The sequence below is a fragment of the Hyperolius riggenbachi genome, chromosome 9, assembly GCF_040937935.1.
Source record: "Hyperolius riggenbachi isolate aHypRig1 chromosome 9, aHypRig1.pri, whole genome shotgun sequence".
NCBI lineage: Eukaryota > Metazoa > Chordata > Amphibia > Anura > Hyperoliidae > Hyperolius > Hyperolius riggenbachi.
The window spans coordinates 163,686,100-163,708,021 of record NC_090654.1 but is presented as its reverse complement, the minus strand read 5'-3'; the positions used below and the strand labels follow the sequence as shown (position 1 = coordinate 163,708,021).

At 43.0% G+C, this 21,922-nt stretch overlaps 1 protein-coding gene across 5 annotated transcripts in view; it reads left to right on the top strand.

Moving 5' to 3' along the window:
* Nucleotides 1-21,922, top strand: part of BICD2 (BICD cargo adaptor 2) — a 189,486-nt gene that overhangs the window by 151,557 nt on the left and 16,007 nt on the right. For all 5 annotated transcript variants that reach the window (XM_068253643.1, XM_068253644.1, XM_068253642.1 and 2 more), the window contains exons 3-6: nt 6,835-6,987; nt 10,490-10,930; nt 14,901-15,902; nt 17,024-17,175. In XM_068253643.1, the coding sequence (XP_068109744.1) occupies nt 6,835-6,987; nt 10,490-10,930; nt 14,901-15,902; nt 17,024-17,175 (1,748 nt within the window). The remainder of the gene's footprint in view (nt 1-6,834; nt 6,988-10,489; nt 10,931-14,900; nt 15,903-17,023; nt 17,176-21,922) is intronic.

Sequence of the window (21,922 nt, the reverse complement as noted above, 5' to 3'; positions counted from 1 at the left end):
CATGTTAGGGTTGAAATGATACCATAAGGCCTGGTTCACACTGTGTCAGATGCACAGCAGTCCGTTTACAGCAAATCCGTTTAGGATATGCTGTGGTCTGTCACAGTGTCCGTCGCCTCATTCACATATGCACTATTGTGCATCCAGGCTGCTGCTGCCACCCGTCTGGTCCGCCTGCCTCTGTTACCTTTCCTGCTGCCACTTCGGCCCACTGCAGGTAACAAGCACTAGTATATTTATTTTATTATTTTATTATTTATTTGTTGTATTTATAAAGCGCCAACATATTACGCAGCAGTATACAGTTCTGAGCTCCGGTAGAGCCATTATGGGGCTCCCTATTTGATGGCAACAAGACCAGTGGGAATCTTCTCTCCTTTGTGAGGTGTTTGTATATATATATATATATATATATATATATATATATATATATATCATGTGTAGCCTGTAGAAGACTGGGGATATTTGTATAGGCTGGATCAAACTGTTGGCAGAAATGATCTGATTGCTGAGGATGTCAGATGTCTAATATCACTTCCATATTATATTTAGGGTGCAGATTATTTTGTTGATAGATCTTCTGTACAGTTGGTGTTTACACATTTCAGCCTGTGTTTACTAAACAGGTCAGTGGACACCGCATGTGTTTACAATAAAGCCAATAGATACGATGGCTCATGCCACATATCTCACAAATAGGCTGATGTCAATCTGAATGAAACTTATTCATCATCTGTTAAGAAAATGATACTAAATATATACTGAATAGGTTACATGTGCATATATATATATATATATATATATATATATATATATATATATATATATCAGTGTTCTCCCCAGAATTTTTTTCCAGCCGGGTGGCATGAAATCGTAGCCGGTTGGCATGAAAAAGTAGCCGGTTGGGGCGAGATGAGACAATGCAGGGCCGGTGCTTCTGTATGCAAGTCTGCTTACAGAATAGGAGGCGGTAAGCTGATGACAGCCGGGTGCTCACCAAAACTAGCTGGGTGGAGCACCCGGCTAAAAGAGCCTGGGGAGAACACAGTATGTATGTATGTATATATATATATATATATATATATATGTGTATATATATATATATATATATATATATATATATATATATATATATATATATATATATATATAGTGGTTTGCAAAAGTATTCAGCCCCCTTGAAGTTTTCCACATTTTGTCATATTACTGCCACAAACATGAATCAATTTTATTGGAATTCCACGTGAAAGACCAACACAAAGTGGTGTACACATGAGAAGTGGAACGAAAATCATACATGATTTAAAAAAAAAAAAATAACTGCAAAGTGGGGTGTGCGTAATTGTTCAGCCCCCTGAGTCAATACTTTGTAGAACCACCTTTTGCTGCAATTACAGCTGCCAGTCTTTTAGGGTATGTCTACCAGCTTTGCACATTTAGAGACTGAAATCCTTGCCCATTCTTCTTTGCAAAACAGCTCCAGCTCAATCAGATTAGATGGACAGCGTTTGTGAACAGCAGTTTTCAGATCTTGCTTCAGATTCTCGATTGGATTTAGATCTGGACTTTGACCGGGCCATTCTAACACATGGATATGTTTTGTTTCAAACCATTCCATTGTTGCCCTGGCTTTATGTTTAGGGTCGTTGTCCTGCTGGAAGGTAAACCTCCACCCCAGTCTCAAGTCTTTTGCAGACTCCAAGAGGTTTTCTTCCAAGATTACCTTGTATTTGGCTCCATCCATCTTCCCATCCGCTCTGACCAGCTTCCCTGTCCCTGCTGAAGAGAAGCACCCCCAGAGCATGATGCTGCCACCACCATATTTGACAGTGGGGATGGTGTGTTCAGAGTGATGTGCAGTGTTTGTTTTCCTCCACACATAGCGTTTTGCATTTTGGCCAAAATGTTCCATTTTGGTCTCATCTGACCAGAGCACCTTCTTTCACATGTTTGCTGTGTCCCCCACATGGCTTATGGCAAACTGCAAATGGGACTTCTTATGCTTTTCTGTTAACAATGGCTTTCTTCTTGACACTCTTCCATGAAGGCCAACTTTGTGCAGTGCGCGACTAATAGTTGTTCTATGGACAGATTCCCCCACCTGAGCTGTAGATCTCTGCAGCTCATCCAGAGTCACCATGTGCCTCTTGACTGCATTTCTGATCAGCGCTCTCCTTGTTCGGCCTGTGAGTTTAGGTGGACGGCCTTGTCTTGTTAGGTTTACAGTTGTGCCATACTCCCTCCATTTCTGAACGATTGCTTGAACAGTGCTGCGTGGGATATTCAAGGCTTTGGAAATCTTTTTGTAGCCTAAGCCTGCTTTAAATTTCTCAATAACTTTATCTTTGACCTGTCTGGTGTGTTCTTTGGACTTCATAGTGTTGTTGCTCCCAATATTCTCTTAGACCACCTCTGAGGCCGTCACAGAGCAGCTGTATTTGTGCTGACATTAGATTACACACAGGTGCACTTTATTTAGTCATTAGCGCTCATCAGGCAATGTCTATGGGCAACTGACTGCACTCACAAAGAAAAAGCAGCAGTGCGCCTGCTAGAAATTGATACAAGGTTATGCCAATATGCACAGTCCTCCACACTGTATTCCCGTAGGTTTGTCAATTCACCGTCCACTGGTCATGTGGCCCAGGCTATACAGTTCACAATTCTGAAGTATTCCTCTGCAATTTATATAACTTTCTATGATGTCAAATACAGCAATACACACGCTCACCAGATCCAATGACTCTTAGGTTAGAGTCAGATGCGCTTTGGAAGGTGTAAGCCCCTTTCCCAGCTACTCGATCATTCAACTGTTCTCCCTCCAAGCAGACTGCACTCTTCCTGTCCGGTCTTTAAAACATTCACCCACTACAGAGGAGCATTAATTTCCGTTTGCAATCCTCAAAATAAAAGTTACACTCCTCATTGCGCAATACAGTTTAATAAAAATGACTATAAAAGGTTAAACCGTAATGGTAAAGAAGAGAGATGCGTGCACCTTCCGTCTTGTAACATCCGTGTTTTATTGCAGCAGTGAGGAAGAATCATCACATAGGACTCTGTATAGCAGTTAAAACGATCAACATACCATGGTGTGGAGCGGTGATGGTGGAGGAGGTGGGCGGCGGGTGTGGATGGCGGAGAGCGACGGCCGTTTCGTGTCGCTAAGACACTTGGTCACGCTGCGTTCCACCTGTATATTACTTCTGTCCCTATACCAGAGCGGAGCACACGTCCTACAAGTGGCTAGCAGCAGGACCGAGTTGGAGACGGTGAGAGTGACATTTGCTTATTTTTCTTTCCCTCCACTGTACACATGAATAGGAGTGCCGCACTTTTTTCCTTTTCTACCACAGCAACATAAAAGGTTAAACCACTCACAAGCGTATGGATGGGTATATCAGCATACAGTTTTAACCGGGCTCTCCCCCGTGCGCTGCTTCGGATCAGCGCTCAGCAAAGTTGCTCAGTCCTCCCTGTGTTCAACCCAACACACCCCACTTTGTAGTTATTTATTTGTAAAAAATGTTTGGCATCATGTATGATTTTGGTTCCACTTTGTAGTGGTCTTTCACGTTCCAAAAAAATTCATTCATGTTTGTGGCAGTAATATGACAAAATGTTTAAAGAGACTCTGTAACCTCAAAAAGATCCCCTTGGGGGTACTCACCTCGGGTGGGCAAAGCCTCGGGATCCTAATGAGGCTTCCCACGCCGTCCTCTGTCCCACGGGGATCTCGCTGCAGCCCTCCGAACAGCCGACGACAGGCCCGACTGTAAAATCAATATTTACCTTTGCTGGCTCCAACGGGGGCGCTGTGGCTGCTTTCCGCTCCGAACTACACGGAAATACCCGATCTCAGTCGGGTCCGCTCTACTGCGCAGGCGCCGGAAACTTGCGCCTGCGCAGTAGAGCAGCCCCGACGGCGATCGGGTATTTCCGTGTAGTTCGGAGCCGACAGCCGTCAGAGCGCCTGCGCAGGAGCCGGGAAGGTAAATAATGACGTCATCTTGTACGGAGGGCTGCAGCGAGACCCCCGTGGGACAGAGGACGGCGTGGGAAGCCTCATTAGGATCCGGAGGCTTCCCCCACCCGAGGTGAGTACCCCCCAGGGGATCTTTTGATGTTACAGATCCTCTTTAAAACTTAAAGGGGGACGAATACTTTTGCAAACCACTGTATATGCAGGTCCTTCTCAAAAAATTAGCATATTGTGATAAAGTTCATTATTTTCTGTAATGTACTGATAAACATTAGACTTTCATATATTTTAGATTCATTACACACAACTGAAGTAGTTCAAGCCTTTTATTGTTTTAATATTGATGATTTTGGCATACAGCTCATGAAAACCCAAAATTGACACCCTCAAGCAAGAGGGTAAGACACAGAAAGAAATTTCTGAACGAATAGGCTGTTCCCAGAGTGCTGTATCAAGGCACCTCAGTGGGAAGTCTGTGGGAAGGAAAAAGTGTGGCAGAAAACGCTGCACAACGAGAAGAGGTGACCAGACCCTGAGGAACTTTGTGGAGAAGGACCGATTCCAGACCTTGGGGGACCTGCGGAAGCAGTGGACTGAGTCTGGAGTAGAAACATCCAGAGCCACCATGTACAGGCGTGTGCAGGAAATGGGCTACAGAGAAGCAGCACTGGACTGTTGCTTAGTGGTCCAAAGTACTTTTTTTCGGATGAAAGCAACTTTTGCATGTCATTCGGAAATCAAGGTGCCAGAGTCTGGAGGAAGACTGGGGAGAGGTAAATACCAATATGCCTGAAGTCCAGTGTCAAGTACCCACAGTCATTGATGGTCTGGGGTGCCATGTCAGCTGCTGATGTTGGTCCACTGTGTTTTATCAAGGACAGGGTCAATGCAGCTAGCTATCAGAAGATTTTGGAGCACTTCATGCTTCCATCTGCTGAAAAGCTTTATGGAGACGAAGATTTCATTTTTCAGCACGACCAGGCACCTGCTCACAGTGCCAAAACCACTGGTAAATGGTTTACTGACCATGGTATTACTGTGCTCAATTGGCCTGACAACTCTCCTGACCTGAACCCCATAGAGAATCTGTGGGATATTGTGAAGAGAAAGTTGAGAAACACAAGACCCAACACTCGATGAGCTTAAAGAGGAACTCAAGTGAAAATAATGTAGTAAAAAAAGTGCTTCATTTTTACCATAATTATGTATAAATGATTTAGTCAGTGTTTGCTCATTGTAAAATCTTTCCTCTCCCCGATTTACATTCTGACATTTATTACATGGTGACATTACTGTGGGCAGGTTATGTAGCTGCTCCTAGCTGTTTTGGCTGTTAGAGACAGCTGTAAACAGCTATTTCCTGTCTGTGAACCTTGTTACATTGTAACAAACTGCCAAAAGTACCGCGGTCCCAGAGCTTCTTGTGGGAGGGGTTTCAGCACAAAATCAGTCATACAGCGCCCCCTGATGGTCTGCTTGTGAAAAGCATTATATTTCTCATGTAAAAGTGGGTATCAGCTACTGATTGGGATAAAGTTCAATTCTAGGTTGGAGTTCCTCTTTAACCCTCCTGGCGGTTTGGCAAAATCCGCCAGGGGGCAGCAAATACGTTTTTTTTTTGTTTTGTTTTTTTTTCATGTAGCGAGACGAGGTCTCGCTACATGATAGCCGCTGCTCAGCGGCATCCCCCCAGCCCCTCCGATCGCCGCCGGAGATCAGGAGATCCCGTTCAAAGAACGGGATCACCTGGAGGGCTTCCCCCGTCGCCATGGCAACGGGGCGGGATGACGTCATCGACGTCGTGACGTCAAAGGGGACTCCGATCCACCCCACGGCGCTGCCTGGCACTGATTGGCCAGGCAGCGCACGGGGTCTGGGGGGGGGGGGCGGCTGCAGCGACGCGTATAGCGGCGGATCGGCGGGTAGCGGCGGCGATCGGGCACTGCACGCAGCTAGCAAAGTGCTAGCTGCGTGCAGCAAAAAAAAAATTATGCAAATCGGCCCAGCGGGGCCTGAGCGGTGCCTCCCGGCGGCATAGCCCGTGCTCAGCACGGGCTTACCGCCAGGGAGGTTAAGGCCGCTATCGAAGCATCCTGGGCCTCCATAACACCTGAGCAGTGCCACAGGCTGATTGCCTCCATGCCACGCCGCATTGAAGCAGTCATTTCTGCAAAAGGATTCCCGACCAAGTATTGAGTGCATAACTGAACATAATTATTTGAAGGTTGACTTTTTGTTTTATAAACACTTTTCTTTTATTGGTCTGAATGAAACATGCTAATTTTTTGAGATAGGAATTTGGGGTTTTCATGAGCTGTATGCCGAAATCATCAATATTAGAACAATAAAAGGCTTGAACTACTTCAGTTGTGTGTAATGAATCTAAAATATATGAAAGTCTAATGTTTATCACTACATTACAGAAAATAATGAACTTCATCACAATATGCTAATTTTTTGAGAAGGACCTGTATTGTTTCCAGTGCAGGAAGAGTTAAACTCCAGCTTATTATCTCAAGTGTCTGTCACTGTATTTTTGTTTTTTTTCAGAGGAAGGTTCAAAAGTTCATTAGCCGGCTCTGTGAAATCATATAGAATGCGGAGTGTAGTGTGTAAATTACAAATGTTAGGGAATGATGCAATGTTATAAAATAAATAAATAAATAAATAAACAAGAAAAAACGGAAAATAAAAATGAGAACATTTTCTTTGCTACTAATGTTTTAATAATTATCCGTACCACACAACCAATTCATTATATCATTATTTTTTTTTGCTTCAGTGTCACTTTAATAAGTATATATTTTGTGATGGATGATTTTAAAGGTTTTTTTATTTGATTTTATTTCCAGCTAAATCAGAATGTGGAAGCGCAGCGTGCTCGCCTTCGTGATGACATCAAAGAGTATAAATTCCGAGAAGCACGACTGCTTCAAGATTACACTGAACTGGAGGAGGAAAACATTTCCCTACAGAAGCAAGTGTCTGTCCTGAAGCAGAACCAGGTGGGAACATTAAGATCCCTGCAATTACCTACATAGTGTTTGCCAGATATCAGATTACAGTGCTGCAAATACATTTCAGCTATATGCACAACTTATTGTAAATGGCGCTTGTCTGTGTGTAATTCCCAACAAGCAGCAAAGGAGAAACCGATACTTGCATAGAGATCAATGATCTCCACAGACATATTAAAGCACTTTGTTTTTCAAAAAGTTTTAAGGCAGTATAACATTGGCCAAATGTTTAACATATAATTACTACAGATGCTGTACATTTGTATACACAGAATATGTCATACCCCACGCAGTAGGTTGCGTTGTAAGAATAAGCTTAAAGTGGAACTACAGTGAAACTAACATAATTAATAAAATTGCTTATTTTTCTACAATATTACTTTATAGATTATTTAGTCAGTGTTTGCCCATTGTAATATCTTTCCTCGCTTTCTTTGGGTGGTACATTTTGCTCAGAATTATTTTATTATAAATACATTTTATTGGGAAAAATAAGAAAAAAAATTAAAAAATGTATTTTTCAGTTTTCGGCCACTATAGTTTTAAAATAATACATGCTACCCATTTTACCCATTTGTCCCGGTTATTAAAATGTTTAAAATATTTCCCTAGTTCAATGTATGGCGCCAATATTTTATTTGGAAATAAAGGTGCATTTTTTCAATTTTGCATCCATCACTAATTACAAGCCCATAATTTCATAAATAGCATTAATATACCCTTTTGACATACATATTAAAGTTTAGTCCCTAAGGTAACTATTTTTTTTTTTATTTGTCATTTTATTTAAAATGCATATTTATTTAGGTAACTATGGGAGAGGGTGGGAGGTAAGGGGTTAAATTTAAATGTAATAGTGGGTCTTTTTAATAAAAAACGGGCGACGATGAGTACCTCCGTGAAAAGGTACCGTATTTTCCGCCATATAATACGCACTTTTTCTCCCTCCAAAAATGGGGAGAAAAGTCCCTGTGTCTTATACGGCAAAGGCAGGAAATCCCTGACTTCCAAACGCCCGCCGATACAAACCGCCGCCATGACAGGGATTGTCTGCCTGTGTGTGTCCTCCTGTCTCTTTTGTAACCCCCCACCATTTCTCCTCCGGGCTCTTAGTTCCTGCTATGGTACTCCTGTCTCCCGCATGTGTCTGCAGCCCCCCCCCTCCGGCGGCTTTTGTGTGCGGCTTCCTCTAGTACAGGCTTCTAATGACGCATCATTAGAAGCCGGCACTAGAGGAAGCCGCACACAGAAGCCGGAGGTCTGCAGTCCACTCGGGCATGACGGATGAGGTAAGCAGCTGCCGCTAAACACCAGGGGGGGGGGCAGACAACACAAGGAGAGGGGGGTGGAAACACGCGGGGGGGGGGGGCACGGACACATGCGGGAGACAGGAGGACCATAGCGTGGACCTAAGAGCCAGGAGGAGAAATGGTGGGGGGTTACAAAAGGACCATGGGGGAGACAAAAGGATACATGGAAGTGACAGGAGGACCGTGGGGGAGACAGAAGGGACAGGAGGACCATGGGGGAGATGGAAGAGACAGGAGGAGACATGGTGGGGGTGACAGGAATATGCATGGGGGTGACAGGAGGACCATGGGGGGCACATAAGAGACAGGAGGAGACATGGTGGGGGAGACAGGAATACGCATGGGGGTGACAGGAGGACCATGGGGGGCACATAAGAGACAGGAGGAGACATGGTGGGGGTGACAGGAACATGCATGGGGTGACAGGAGAACCATGGGAGGCACATAAGAGACAGGAGAAGACATGGTGGGGGAGGGAGACATGGTGGGGGAGACAGGAATACGCATGGGGGGTGACAGGAGGACCATGGGGGGCACATAAGAGACAAAAGGAGACATGGTGGGGGTGACAGGAATACGCATGGGGGTGATAGGAGGACCATGGGGGGCACATAAGAGACAGGAGGAGACATGGTGGGGGTGAAAGGAGGACACGTGGCAGACATGCGGACACATGGGGCAGACATGGAGGATACATGGGGGACACAGGAGGATACCATATGAGGGATAACATGTACAAGATAAAAATGGTTAATAGAGGCACCAAAATAGGATAAGATGGGTTAAAAACCGTTTAAAAAGGAGGGGGTGGGTGGATCCACTACCCTCACTAAAATGACCAGGATAATTCAAGCCGTAAATAGTACAAAAAAACATTTATTGGTCTCCGAATGCAGTACAACGCGTTTCACGGGCGAACATCCCGCTTCATCAGGCAATTGAGGTAGGAGAACACTAAAAAGGGAAAAGAGGATAAACAAAAAGGAAAACAATGCTAGGAGGTACTCACAAACTTTCACAACGATTCATACATTGCTTTTATGAGAATCCATAGTAAATTCTGTTTAGATCTGTAATACGTGAGCAATTTGTCCCAATACCTATAAGTGTGTCAATATAAAGTTACACAACTGTATAACCCTTATGTCATTGTATTAAGCTATGTCCATCCCCCGCTGTGGCAGACAGTATTTATATAAATCTGTGCAGTAGATGAAAAGCAAACATACTGTCAAACATGCACGGCGGCATGAATCATTAGTAGTGTAAAAACCAGTAGCACTTACCACATCTAGGTAAGTGAAAAGCTAGAGCGCCTCTGTAGAACGGGGACGCTCCCATCTGGTAGCCTTTATTAAAGGGAACCTTAACTGCTGCGGAAAAATAAATTCACTTACCTGGGGGCTTTCCCAAGCCTCCTGCAGCCGTCCTGTGCCCGCGCCGGTCCTTCGGTGCCCTCCGGTCTCCCTCCGCCGCTAAGTTTCGATTTCGGACGACTGCCAGTCGTCCTGGGGCCTCTTCCGCATTCCTGGTCGTAAACTGCAGTAAAGCGCGTCCGCATGACGCGTTTGACGTCATGCGATGACGCGTTTGGCGTCATGCGGACGCGCTTTACTGCAGTTTACGACAAGGAATGCGGAAGAGGCCCCAGGACGACTGGCAGTCGTCCGAAATCGAAACTCAGCGGCGGAGGGAGACCGGAGGGCACCGAAGGACCGGCGCGGGCACAGGACGGCTGCAGGAGGCTTGGGAAAGCCCCCAGGTAAGTGAATTTATTTTTCCGCAGCAGTTAAGGTTCCCTTTAAGTGACTGTCAGCTGAATATCCCATGTACAAGGCGCTCCCGGAATATCGGCTCTGCCTGTTCAGTAAGCCAGCACCTATTCAGTAGGAGACCTTAGGCAAGTCTCCCTAACACTGCTACTGCCTATAGAGCGCGTCCTAGTGGCTGCAGCTCTGGCGCTTTGTCTTGTCATAGTATTATTATTCTTTTCCCTGGTTTTTGCCATCTAAATCTAGGTGCGTTTTATATTCCGGAGCGTCTTATACGGCGGAATTTTCATTATAATTTATGTAGCATTGATATGCCATGGAATTTTTTTTTAAACAAAAGTAGAGTATCACTTTGTTTCCTGGCTTGTCAGCTCTGTTTTTTACCTTTTTTCTACTTGTGTCCCCCAGGTGGAATTTGAAGGTCTGAAACATGAGATTAAAAGGCTGGAGGAGGAGACCGAGTTTTTGAACAGCCAGTTGGAAGATGCCATCCGGTTAAAAGAGATTTCAGAGAGGCAGCTGGAGGAAGCTTTGGAGACCCTGAAGACAGAACGTGAGCAGAAGAACAACCTACGCAAAGAGCTATCCAATTACATGAACATCAATGACTCCATATACAGCAACCATCTGAGTTTCTCTTTGGATGGACTAAAGTTCAGTGATGAGATCACAGAGCCTAATAATGATGATGTCGTGAATGGCTTTGAGCAGAATGGAGTCATCAAAATGAACACGGACAACAAGATTTCCACTCCCAAGAAAAATGACCCAGCTCCAAGTCTGGTCTCTGATCTGCTGAGTGAGCTGAATATTTCTGAAATACAGAAGTTAAAACAACAGCTAATGCAGGTATAAGGCAGGAGGGGCCAGCATTTTCCAAACTTGTGGTTTTCAAATATTTACCATCCTTGTCCATTAACAATACAGTTCTCCAGATGATCGGTTGCCTGATTTGATCATAATATTGATTGGAAACAATCGTTCAGGCCCATTGACGGAAGGGAAGCTGCTAACTAATTTGATCATATCGATGGAATCTAACCAATAAACAGATTGATTTTATTAAACTGATCTAATTGGATAGCATCTTTCCTTCTGTTAGTGGGCCAAAACGATCGGTTCGGATCGAGATTAGGATTGAATCGGGCAATCGATTAGAGAAATCTATCATTAATGGCCACCTTTAGATTTAGTACAAACATTAGGACTTAAATCCAATCTGAACTAATGAAAGCCTTACTTTATTCTCCCTCACATCTGTTTATTATCTGTTTATGCTGCTTCACCTGCCCCGCATATTGTCCAGTTCCCCCCTTTATCTGGTAATGGACACACCCTGTAATTCCTTATTCTTCAGCCTCTGCACCAGTGCAGAGCATAGAGGCTCAGAACATGGTCATGTAGGAAATGGGCTGGTACCCAAACTCACTGGGTGGAACAAAGAAACATTTTATGATACGGATCCTAGGAAGAGATGCAAGTGATACAGGCTTACTGTTGCATAGTAGTTCATTCAGTTCAGGTCCACTTTAGGCTCCCTGCACACTACATCCGATTTTGATTTTTAATCGATTTTCGCATGCGATTCCGATTTTTAATTGGTACTGCATGCTGCATTTTTTTTCTGCGTTTTTCTTTTGATAGCATCCTGGGAAAATCAGAATCGCAAATCGAATTTGCAGTGTGCAGGGGGCCTTACAGTGTGTAGACTATTAAAGCAGTCTGCATTCTGATTTCATTGACATAGTTTAGACCCTCTACTTCCCAAGTTACTATATTTGTAACTAAATGTGACAGGAGAATTGTTTCTCTGAATAGCCAACTGTTTATCAGATATCTGTACACTGCTGGAAATATCTTGCTGTTTGAGTCTTTGAGAGGCCGGACAGATTCTCATTCAGCAGCTATGAATTAAATTAATTATCGGTTTTGGGAGAAGCTAATGTTTTGGCCATAGTTTTTATACAGTTAATAAGTAACCAGCTGAATGGACTTAACACTGGTCTTTGATTGTTTTACTGCCAAAAAGTAGCTTAGATGGTCTCCCCATGTTGCCTGGGCCTTTCATGGCCTTTTAGCAGGACCAGGATATTGTCAGGAGCAAACTGTCACAATCCAAGGACAAAACACTCACTGTGCTGTTTGATTTTACAAGGACACCAGAGCGGTTTGTTTTCAGCAGGGCTGGATAATGGGTTAATGTGATGGTAGGTTTAACGTTCGCATTACATAATGCATTGTGTGAGAGTGAGGTTAATAGTAGGATTAGTGTGATGGAACCCTACAGTAAGAGAAAAATTAAAGTGTCATTGTTATTCCATTTTTAAAAATCATTCTCAGTTGCTGGACCATCATACTGGCTTCAGCAGTACCTAGTGTCACACATCTGGAAAAAGTATGCATACAGGCCCTAATACCTACGTTTTCTCCTAGGTGGTATTTTCATACCTCATCAATAAAATGCCTTTAAAGCTACAGCAAGCAAGAAGATACTCAGAATACATTTGACAGTTCATTCCTGCCTACTTTCTGGTGCTTACTTTATTTTTTGAATTGTAAAGTGCTGAAAGGTTATTAAAAGAAATAGATTAAAAATGAACTCCTAGGAGAACATGTGAATTGAATACTCATTCTGAAGGTAACGGAGGGGTAGTATCAGCGTTACCTGGAAAGTAGAATATTTGTAAACAGAAAAAGCTGCCCCCCTATTTTCCTTGGTTTATGCCAATTGCTGATTTGAGCATTGAAAACTGATATCATTTATTTGTCCTGTGCATACACTCTTATCAGCCAACATCCAAATATCTCTTACATAGCATTAAGTCAGAAGACCCCTCTCCAGCAACTTCCTGCTGCCAAGGCCTGGTACACACCATGCAATTTCCCGTCAGATCAATGAGTTGAATCGATAATTTCTCACAGGTCGATCAGGTTTCCAATCCATTTTTTTCTTATCAGTTTTGTACTGAAGTAATCAGAAAATCAATTGGAAAAGTGTTTGGGCCTGTTGGAAATTATCGATGTGACCCGGCAATCTCATGGGATATTGCATGGTACGTACCAGGCATAGGAGAGCTCTGCGACTCACTCCCAAATAGATTGAACAGCATGATAAATCTGAGCGGCGAATTTCTGCCCACAGAGCCAGCTGTTAAAGGAAACCTGAAGTGAGAGGTATATGGAGACTGACATAATTTATTCCTTTTAAACAATCCAGATTGCCTGGCAGTCCCACTGATCCAATGCCTCTAATATGTTTACCCATAGACCACGAACAAGCATGCAGATAAGATGCCCTGACTGAAGTCTGACTGGGTTAGCCTCATGCTTGTTTCAGGTGTGTAATTCAGACACTATTGATGCTAAAGAGATCAGCAGGACTGCCCGGCAACTGGTCTGGTTTAAAAGAGGATAATTAGGTTCCCTTCAATTCCGTCAGATGGGCTACTTCAGGAGTTGTAACTATAGAAACCTAATCTGACAGCTCAATAGAACAGTCAGCCGTTCTGTTTACTAAGCCTTTTGAATGATATTTAGAAGTTTGTCTGGAGTTGTACTTTAATGTTGGGGTTAGTGAGTGTAGTTTGCTGCACAGAAAATAAACCATATACCTCTTGGTTTATGTCATAAGCGCTACCTCTCTGTATGCTTTATCTGTATGTAGCTTGTCCTTTAGTGCTGACTGACAATACTTGGAAGTAGATTGTATTACAAAAGGGCTATAAGCCATATTTAATGGCTTGTGGTTTGGGTAAGCCTCTGTGTAACCCTAGCCTTCATGTATTATATGTTTAACTTTTTAGCCTTAGTTATGTTATATGTTAACTGTATAGAACTGTGATCTACAAACTTGGCTCTCCAGCTCTTAAGGAAACTACAAGTCCCAAAATGCATTTGCCTTTATGAATCATGACTGTGGCTGTCAGACTCCTGCAATGCATTGTGGGACTTGGAGTTCCTTAACAGCTGGAGAGCTAAGTTTGCAGATCACTAGTATAGAAAACCTGCGTTCATTGTTGTATAAAAATGTGATGTTCTTTTAAAATTGCCAATAGATTCTATATATGTCCTTTTATAGGAAGTCTAATGTCTCTGCTTCATTCAGACAAAAACACAGTCCATGGTTGTTAGTGCAGCAGTAGCTAAGTGATCACCAAGTATACATGGCATTGAATGGAAATGAGCACATGCTCAAAACGCATTCAGAGTAGAAGGGCTCTGTGCTCATAGTGCAATGATGCGCATTAAGCTTGCTTCAGGACACTTCTTATTCCTTTGCTTAGGAATTATATTTATTCTATGATTGTGATATTGTTCTGATAAGTGGTTTTCTGATGTACATTTGTGCATTGCGTAACTTGCAGTCACACTCGGTTACATGAATGTTGGTAAATATGGGGTATGTGTCAAATGTGTTTTTTGGCAGTTTTATTGTTTTTGTAATTCTTTGGATTTATTTCTTAAAATATGTTTTTTCTTTGTTCTGTGTTTAAGGTATGAAATCCCTCATCACATATAGCTTGATGTGGGCTGATATGAAAAACACAGTATAATACGTGCTAGGGATAAAATGTAGGTCTCATTTTCTTTTTATGTGAGGATAAAGGTAGTATGTGTTCACTGACGCTAAATGAAGCCTTTGGGTAAAGCTATGACATGCTTGGAGACATTTTAATTCTATATTGTTATTACTTTGATAGAGCATGCAGAGGCCACCTTTACATTTAATTGATATGAACAGCATGTTCAGATGACAGTAAACAATTTTTGGCCTTCTTTATTTTTATTTTTGTTGCTCACTTGGGTCTTTTTGTTCTAGGTGGAAAGAGAAAAGATTGGCCTGCTGTCTACTCTTCAGGAGTCTCAGAAACAGTTGGAGAACACCAAAGGAGCTCTTTCTGAACAGAATGACAAAGTCAGCAGACTCACTGAGAACCTAAATGCCATGAAGAAAATCCACGCTACCAAGGAGCGCCAGTCTGCTCTGGATAACGAAAAAGAGAGAGACAGCCATGAAGATGGGGACTACTATGAGGTTGATATTAATGGTCCTGAGATTCTGGAGTGCAAGTACAAACTAGCTGTAGCTGAAATCCATGATCTTAAAGAAGAACTAAAATCTATAAAGTCCAAATATGAAGAATGTGAGGCCAAGTACGAAGATGATAAGAACAGATATGAAAATGAAACTCAGTCTATGGCAGAAAAGATCTCCTATCTAGAGAAGACCACACGGCAGGACAGAGACCAAGTTGTCCGACTAGAGAAAGAACTGAAAAAAGTGAGCGATGTAGCAGGAGAAACACAAGGAAGCCTCACAGTGGCTCAGGATGAGCTTGTCACGTTTAGTGAAGAACTGGCCAACTTGTACCACCATGTGTGCATGTGCAACAATGTGACACCCAATAGGGTCATGCTAGATTACTACAAGGAGGGTAAAGGTGGCAGGAGCAGTCCTGAGGGGAAAGGGCGCAGGTCACCAATTTTGCTTTCCAAGGGTCTCTTGACCACAGAAAATGGCCAAAGTGAGTCTGGATCTCCTGTATCTCCAGTTCCCTCTCCTGTTTCTGACCACAGAAAAGAACCAATGAACATTTACAACCTTATAGCCATAATACGAGACCAGATAAAACATCTTCAAGCTGCTGTGGACAGGAGCACAGAACTCTCTCGACAGCAGGTAGCCAGCCAGGAGCTTGGGCCAGCCGTGGACAAAGACAAAGAAACCCTTATGGAGGACATCTTGAAGCTGAAATCTCTGCTCAGCACAAAGAGGGAGCAGATCGCTACACTGCGTACTGTACTGAAGGCCAACAAGCAAGTGAGTAGCAATTGGCTATGGAGATTAGTCAATTATTATTTAAATTCTAATTTATTCATTGGGTGATACACTCTGAAGAAAGTAGGTTATGTTTCATTTATACAGCGGGGAAAAGTATATTTTGCAATTAATCTCCAGAGCAACTGAATCCTTTCCTATTTTCAGATCCAAGCAGCGTATCCTTTTTTTTTTCCTAATTCATTCTTATCTTTCCTTTTAGAATGTGTTCTGCTAATATGTATTTGGATGGCTTTTATCTAAGGTTTAGAAATGGCATTTTTTGTTACAGATCATAAAGTAGGGATTAGATATTGCAGGAATTAAGGTCGTAAGAAGACTTAAAAACCACCTTAAGGAAATTAAATATTTGGTAGTTTATAAAAGCATACATTTAATCATTATTTTTGAATTCAGCAAAATTTGAATATTTAGCTAGGAAAATCCACAGGGATCTCCATAAAATGTCATTGAAGTGGACATTAAATGAGGGAAAAATATTTGTAATTTATACCTATTTTTCCAAAGCAGGTGTTTTTGGTGCATAGTGACGAAACTAGGTGCCACTATAACAGTAATGCTATAGTGTGCAGGGCGCAATAAGGTAATTCGGTATTCTGGCGATCTCTTGATCCCGAATTACATCTCCCTCTGAGTTAATATGACTCGAAGGGGGAATAGATTTTTCCGCCGCCAGGGATTTGAGTGGCAGCAGGGTGAGGCATCATTCTCCTCACCCTACGCCAAGCTCACCGGCGGTGTACATATACGTACACTGTTTTTCCCCCCAGCTTTTTGTGCTACATACACACACTAGATTATCCATGATATTGGCAGGTGAAAATCTAGTCCAAATAATGGTACAAGACTTCCCTCTAACCACTTGGCTAATTTATATTGCTTATCCTGCTGTCAGTGTCCTTCTGCTTGTACTCCCACATTTCCTCTCCATAAAACAGAATGAGGTGCTTGGAAGATACATGAGAAACTTACCTGTATACTGATCAAGCTAAACTGTGACCTGACTCGGTCAACAAAGTTTATCTCAAGTGTTTACATTGCTATATCTCATTTAATTTGCAGTGTGCTCCAGCTCATTCTTTCTTGTATTTTTGTTTCTTTAGACTGCAGAGGTCGCTCTTGCCAACTTGAAGAGCAAATATGAGAATGAGAAAGCCATGGTGACGGAAACAATGATGAAGCTCCGCAATGAACTGAAAGCCCTAAAGGAGGACGCTGCTACATTCTCCTCTCTCCGAGCCATGTTTGCCACAAGGTATGTAGCACTGAGCTGGAGGATGCCAGGATGACAGGGCTTATTTTATAGGGAATGCACGCAGCTTATTAGTGTTGAGGGGTACCAGTTCTCCTGGAAAACAGGAAACACATCCAGCTGTGGCAATATGTAGTGAGGAGACATTGCCTGTAACCAGTGATGCACTTACCCAGTAGTGAGTTTACTTGAAGTGTGAAGTAGAAGTCTGTACTGGAGCAAACGTTCGGCCTTCCTGCCCTATATCCAGCCAACTCCATCGTGAAGTGGGAACATCTATCCATAATGAATCAATAGAGTTATAAAGTGGGGATTTCCCACCAGAACTGATGCACTAATTGAGTTCCTTATGGTATAAAAATGAACGTTATGGTTGAGGCCATATATCAAGATCTACCCGTACTGCGGTTATATGCTGCCAATGTAATTTCTGTACAAAATTTCCTGAGTTGGACTGTTCATCTGTAGTGACCACAGCACGGGCCTCCTGACATGAGGGATGATCATATTTTTGGTTTTCTGCATGTTGGTGATGGTTAGGTCAGTTTTAAGACTAAAGCGAGTGCTTGTGATGAATAATGGGCTGAGTTATTGATATTTATATATTATTGAGATTCTAATTTTCCAAGTTTAAAAAAAATGACATGACACTTGGAAATGAACCAAACAAATGTAGCTGCTGATTTTGTTGGGCTACTTTCTTAGCTGCAAGAATATTTTAATGAATTCAGAAAATTATGCACTGTATATACATACCATCAAAATTAAAGAAAACCTGTAAAAAAAAACCCCTCCCCTGAGGGGTACTCCCCTCGGGTTGGGGAAGCCTCCAGATCCTATTGAGGCTTCCCCCGTCCTCCTCGGTCCCACGGCGGTGATAAAGCTCCCCGAACATTGGGGATGTAAATATTTACCTTCCCGGCTCCAGCGCAGGCGCAGTATCGGCTTTCTGCTCGGAGATAGGCAGAAGTAGCCGATTGATGTTGGCCCGCTCTATTGTGCAGGCGCAATTCGCCTGCGCAGTAGAGCGGGCCCGACAGAGATCAGCTATTTCCGCGTATCTCCATGCGGAAAGCCGCAACAGCGCCCCCGCTGGAGCCAGAAAAGGGAAATAAATCAGTGCTTATCAGCGCTTATCAGGCTTGTCGAGGGAGGACACTTCAGGGGAGCCAGCGCTGGATTGCCTGCAGCTACAAGGGAGGAGGAAGCCTCATTGGGACCCTGAGGCTTCCCCCTCCTGAGGTGAGTACCCCCAGGGAAAATTTTTTGTTACAGGTGGTTTAATGGGTGGGGGTGAGGGATGAAGAGGAGAAGGTGGGAATTCTAATTTTTCTGACATTTGAATATTTGATTTTACAAAGAGTTGTGGACTCCGTAGGAACAACTTTACAATTAAATTAGCTGATGCTGAGGTGAAAATGTTCTTGCTCATAGTAGTAGTCTAGTCACTATTAGTGATTAGGTAAGTTGGATTGCTTTTGCCCAGGACTGCAATCTTTCTATTTCAGTCCCCGCAGCAGGGTGTGTTCAGCTTATCCATCCCTTCCCATAGATTAGAACAAAGTGTTTGGCAGGTAGAAAAGCAGCTTGTTTTTAAGGTGCCCATTAACAGTGCAATTTTTCCTTCAGATTCAATTTTTTGACTTGATTTTTATAATCAATTGTATTAAAAACTGTGCTGTGGGTGGAGCTAATTAATGTGAAACTATTCTTTGGTCAACTGGAAAAGAAAAAAAAATCAATCCGAAAGTTGGATTTTATGATCCAATCAGAATGTAAAACCTTCTTAATCGTTCCATTAATGGGGACAATCGATAAATGCCTTCCAATTACATTTGATCGTTCAAATTGCGTTAAAAGATCGAATCTGAAAGAAAAATTGTTCCATTAATGGACACCTTTACAGAGATCTTCACTAAGCTGTCATCTGAAACAACTGGGAATTATCATTATTAGACATCAACCCTTCTAAGTGTGTAGGTTTTCCTTATTTGACATTCCTCAATCTAAATAATACCTGGTAGTATCCGGTAGTAGGTTTTTCTGATAGTCCTCCAGGCCGGCCCCCCAGAAGTGAGAGGACACTGAAGTTCACCTATTAGGAAACACAGGTTATTAGTAATTAAACAGTCTAACGCGCCCCCTCCCCTGTATAAATGTTTCCCCTCCTCCATCTTATTCACTTTTACCAGAGTAGATATAACCCTAGGTGCTTAGTTCCAGAAGAGAATAGACGTGAATACAGCAAGACACCCAAGGTGGTTTAGGGAAGGGAAATTATAGAGGGGGGCCGGCCTGGAGGACTATCAGAAAAACCTACTACCGGATACTACCAGGTATTTTCTCTCTACGTCCTCCAGTCCGGCCCCCCAGAAGTGAGAGACCACAGAGAAACTGTCTTTACTCACAGCTAGGGTGGGATGACTGCCTGCAGGACTTTCCTTCCGAAGGTTACGTCCTGGCTTGACAGTACATCTATTCTATAGTGCTTTATGAAGGTCGATGGATTTGACCATGTTGCCGTTTTACAAATCTGGTCCAATGATGCTCCTGCCCTTTCTGCCCAAGATGTTGATATTCCCCTGGTTGAATGAGCTTTAAGTTGTGGGGGAAGAATTTTTCCTGCTGACTTGTAAGAGTATTCTATAGTCTGTCTTATCCATCTGACTATGGATGGTTTTGTGGCTTGCATGCCCTTCCTTTGTCCTGAAAAAAGTGTTAGAAGTCTATTGGTCTTCCTCCACTCTTTTGTTCGTTTTAAATATATGAGAATCGCTCTCCTTACATCTAGGAGATGGCGTAGTCTTTCCTTCTCGGAGGTAGGTGTATCGCAAAAGGAAGGAAGCACTATCTCTTGGGTTCTGTGAAATCTAGTGTTTACTTTTGGAACGTATGTCGGATCGGGCCTGAATATAATTCTATCTGGTAAAACGGTCATATAGGGATCTTTTATGGATATGGCTTGTAGGTCACCCACTCTTTTAGCTGAAGTTATAGCTGTTAAGAAAGCTACTTTTAACGTAAGAAATTTTATTTCCACTTGCTGCAGTGGTTCAAAGGGAGATTTTTGCAATTGTTGTAACACTAAGGAGAGGTCCCATGGTGGGAAGCCTGTCGTCTGTATTGGTCTGGACTTTGCCACTGACTTTAGGAAGGCTTTAACATATTGTTCTTTAGCTAGAGGTTTATCAAGCAGAATTGATAGAGCTGTTATTTGGACTCTTAGCGTGCTCACTGCTAATCCCAAATCCACTCCGTCCTGCAGAAAATCAAGCACTGTAGGTAGGCTAATCTTTTTTCCCTGTAAACCTTTTTTCTCTTTCCAGCTTTCAAACGTCTTCCAGACTTTTCCATAGATTTTTCTGGTCACTTCTTTCCTGTTCTTAAGCAAAGTCTGGATGACCCTTTCTGAGAATCCTTTTTTAGCTAATATCTGCCTTTCAACATCCATGCCGTTAGGCGTAATCTCTGAGGATTCGGATGGTAAACTCCTCCCTGAGCTAACAGATCTGGTCTGCACTGAAGTTCCCACGGTTCCTGTATAGCCATAGATTTTACTAGCGGAAACCAGGCCCTCTTTGGCCACCAGGGAGTAATTAGGATAATTGTGGCCTGTTCCAAACTTATCTTCCGTACCACCTTTGGTATAAGGTTGAAGGGTGGGAAGGCATATAGCAGTCCCTCCTCCCACTGTACTGAAAGAGCATCTAGGGTGTCTCTGCTCCCGGATGTATGGATTGAGTAGTACCTTTGTAGTTTTGCATTCCTTGGGGAGGCGAAAAGATCTATTCCCGGTCGTCCCCATTTACGAGAAATTGCATTGAAGGTTTCTTGGCATAACTCCCACTCCGACTCCAGTACTGGGGATCGACTGAGCTGGTCTGCCAACTGATTTAGTCCCCCTTTTATATGGACTGCTGTCAAGGATAAACAATTCTTTTCCCCCCAAGTTAATATCTCCATCGCAAGATCCATGAGGCTTTTGACTCTGGTGCCTCCCTGTTTTGACAGATATGACACTGTGACTATATTGTCGGACATAACTCTGACATGTTTGTTCTTCACTATTTCGGAGAAGGCCAAGAGAGCCTGCTTTGTGGCTGCTAGTTCTCTGAAGTTTGAGGAAGCTTGTCTCACTTCTAGACTCCATTCCCCCTGACTTTGTCTGCCCTGGCAGTGTGCACCCCACCCCCAGGCGCTGGCATCTGTGGTAACCGAAATTACTTCTTTCGGACCCCATTCTTTGCCCTGAGAAAGATTCGTGTCTATCATCCACCATAGAAGAGATTCCCTTACCTCTGGTGATACTGACTTTTCTTTGTCCAATAATCGGTAATTTTTTCCCCCCTCCTGTAGGAACCATTCCTGCAGGAGACGGGAATGTAATTGAGCCCATTGTACAGCCGGGATACATGAAGTCATGGTCCCCAGTAAGGAAACTGTTTCCCGTAAGGAGACCTTCCTTTGGCTTAAAAAAGTAGAGGTCTTTCGAAAAACTTTCCCTATTTTTTCTGGGGGTAACCAAATTTTCTTTTCCACTGTATCCAGCACATATCCTAGATATAAAGCCTTTTGTGCTGGGACTAGGCTGGACTTTTCCTGACTGACTATCCATCCTAGTGATTCCATGAGTTTTAGAGTTAAATCTAGATCCTTCTCTAGATCTTCTTTTGTTTGTGCAAAAATTAAAAAGTCGTCCAGGTACGGAATAACCTTTATTTTTTGCATGTGGAGGCAAGCTGTCATCTCT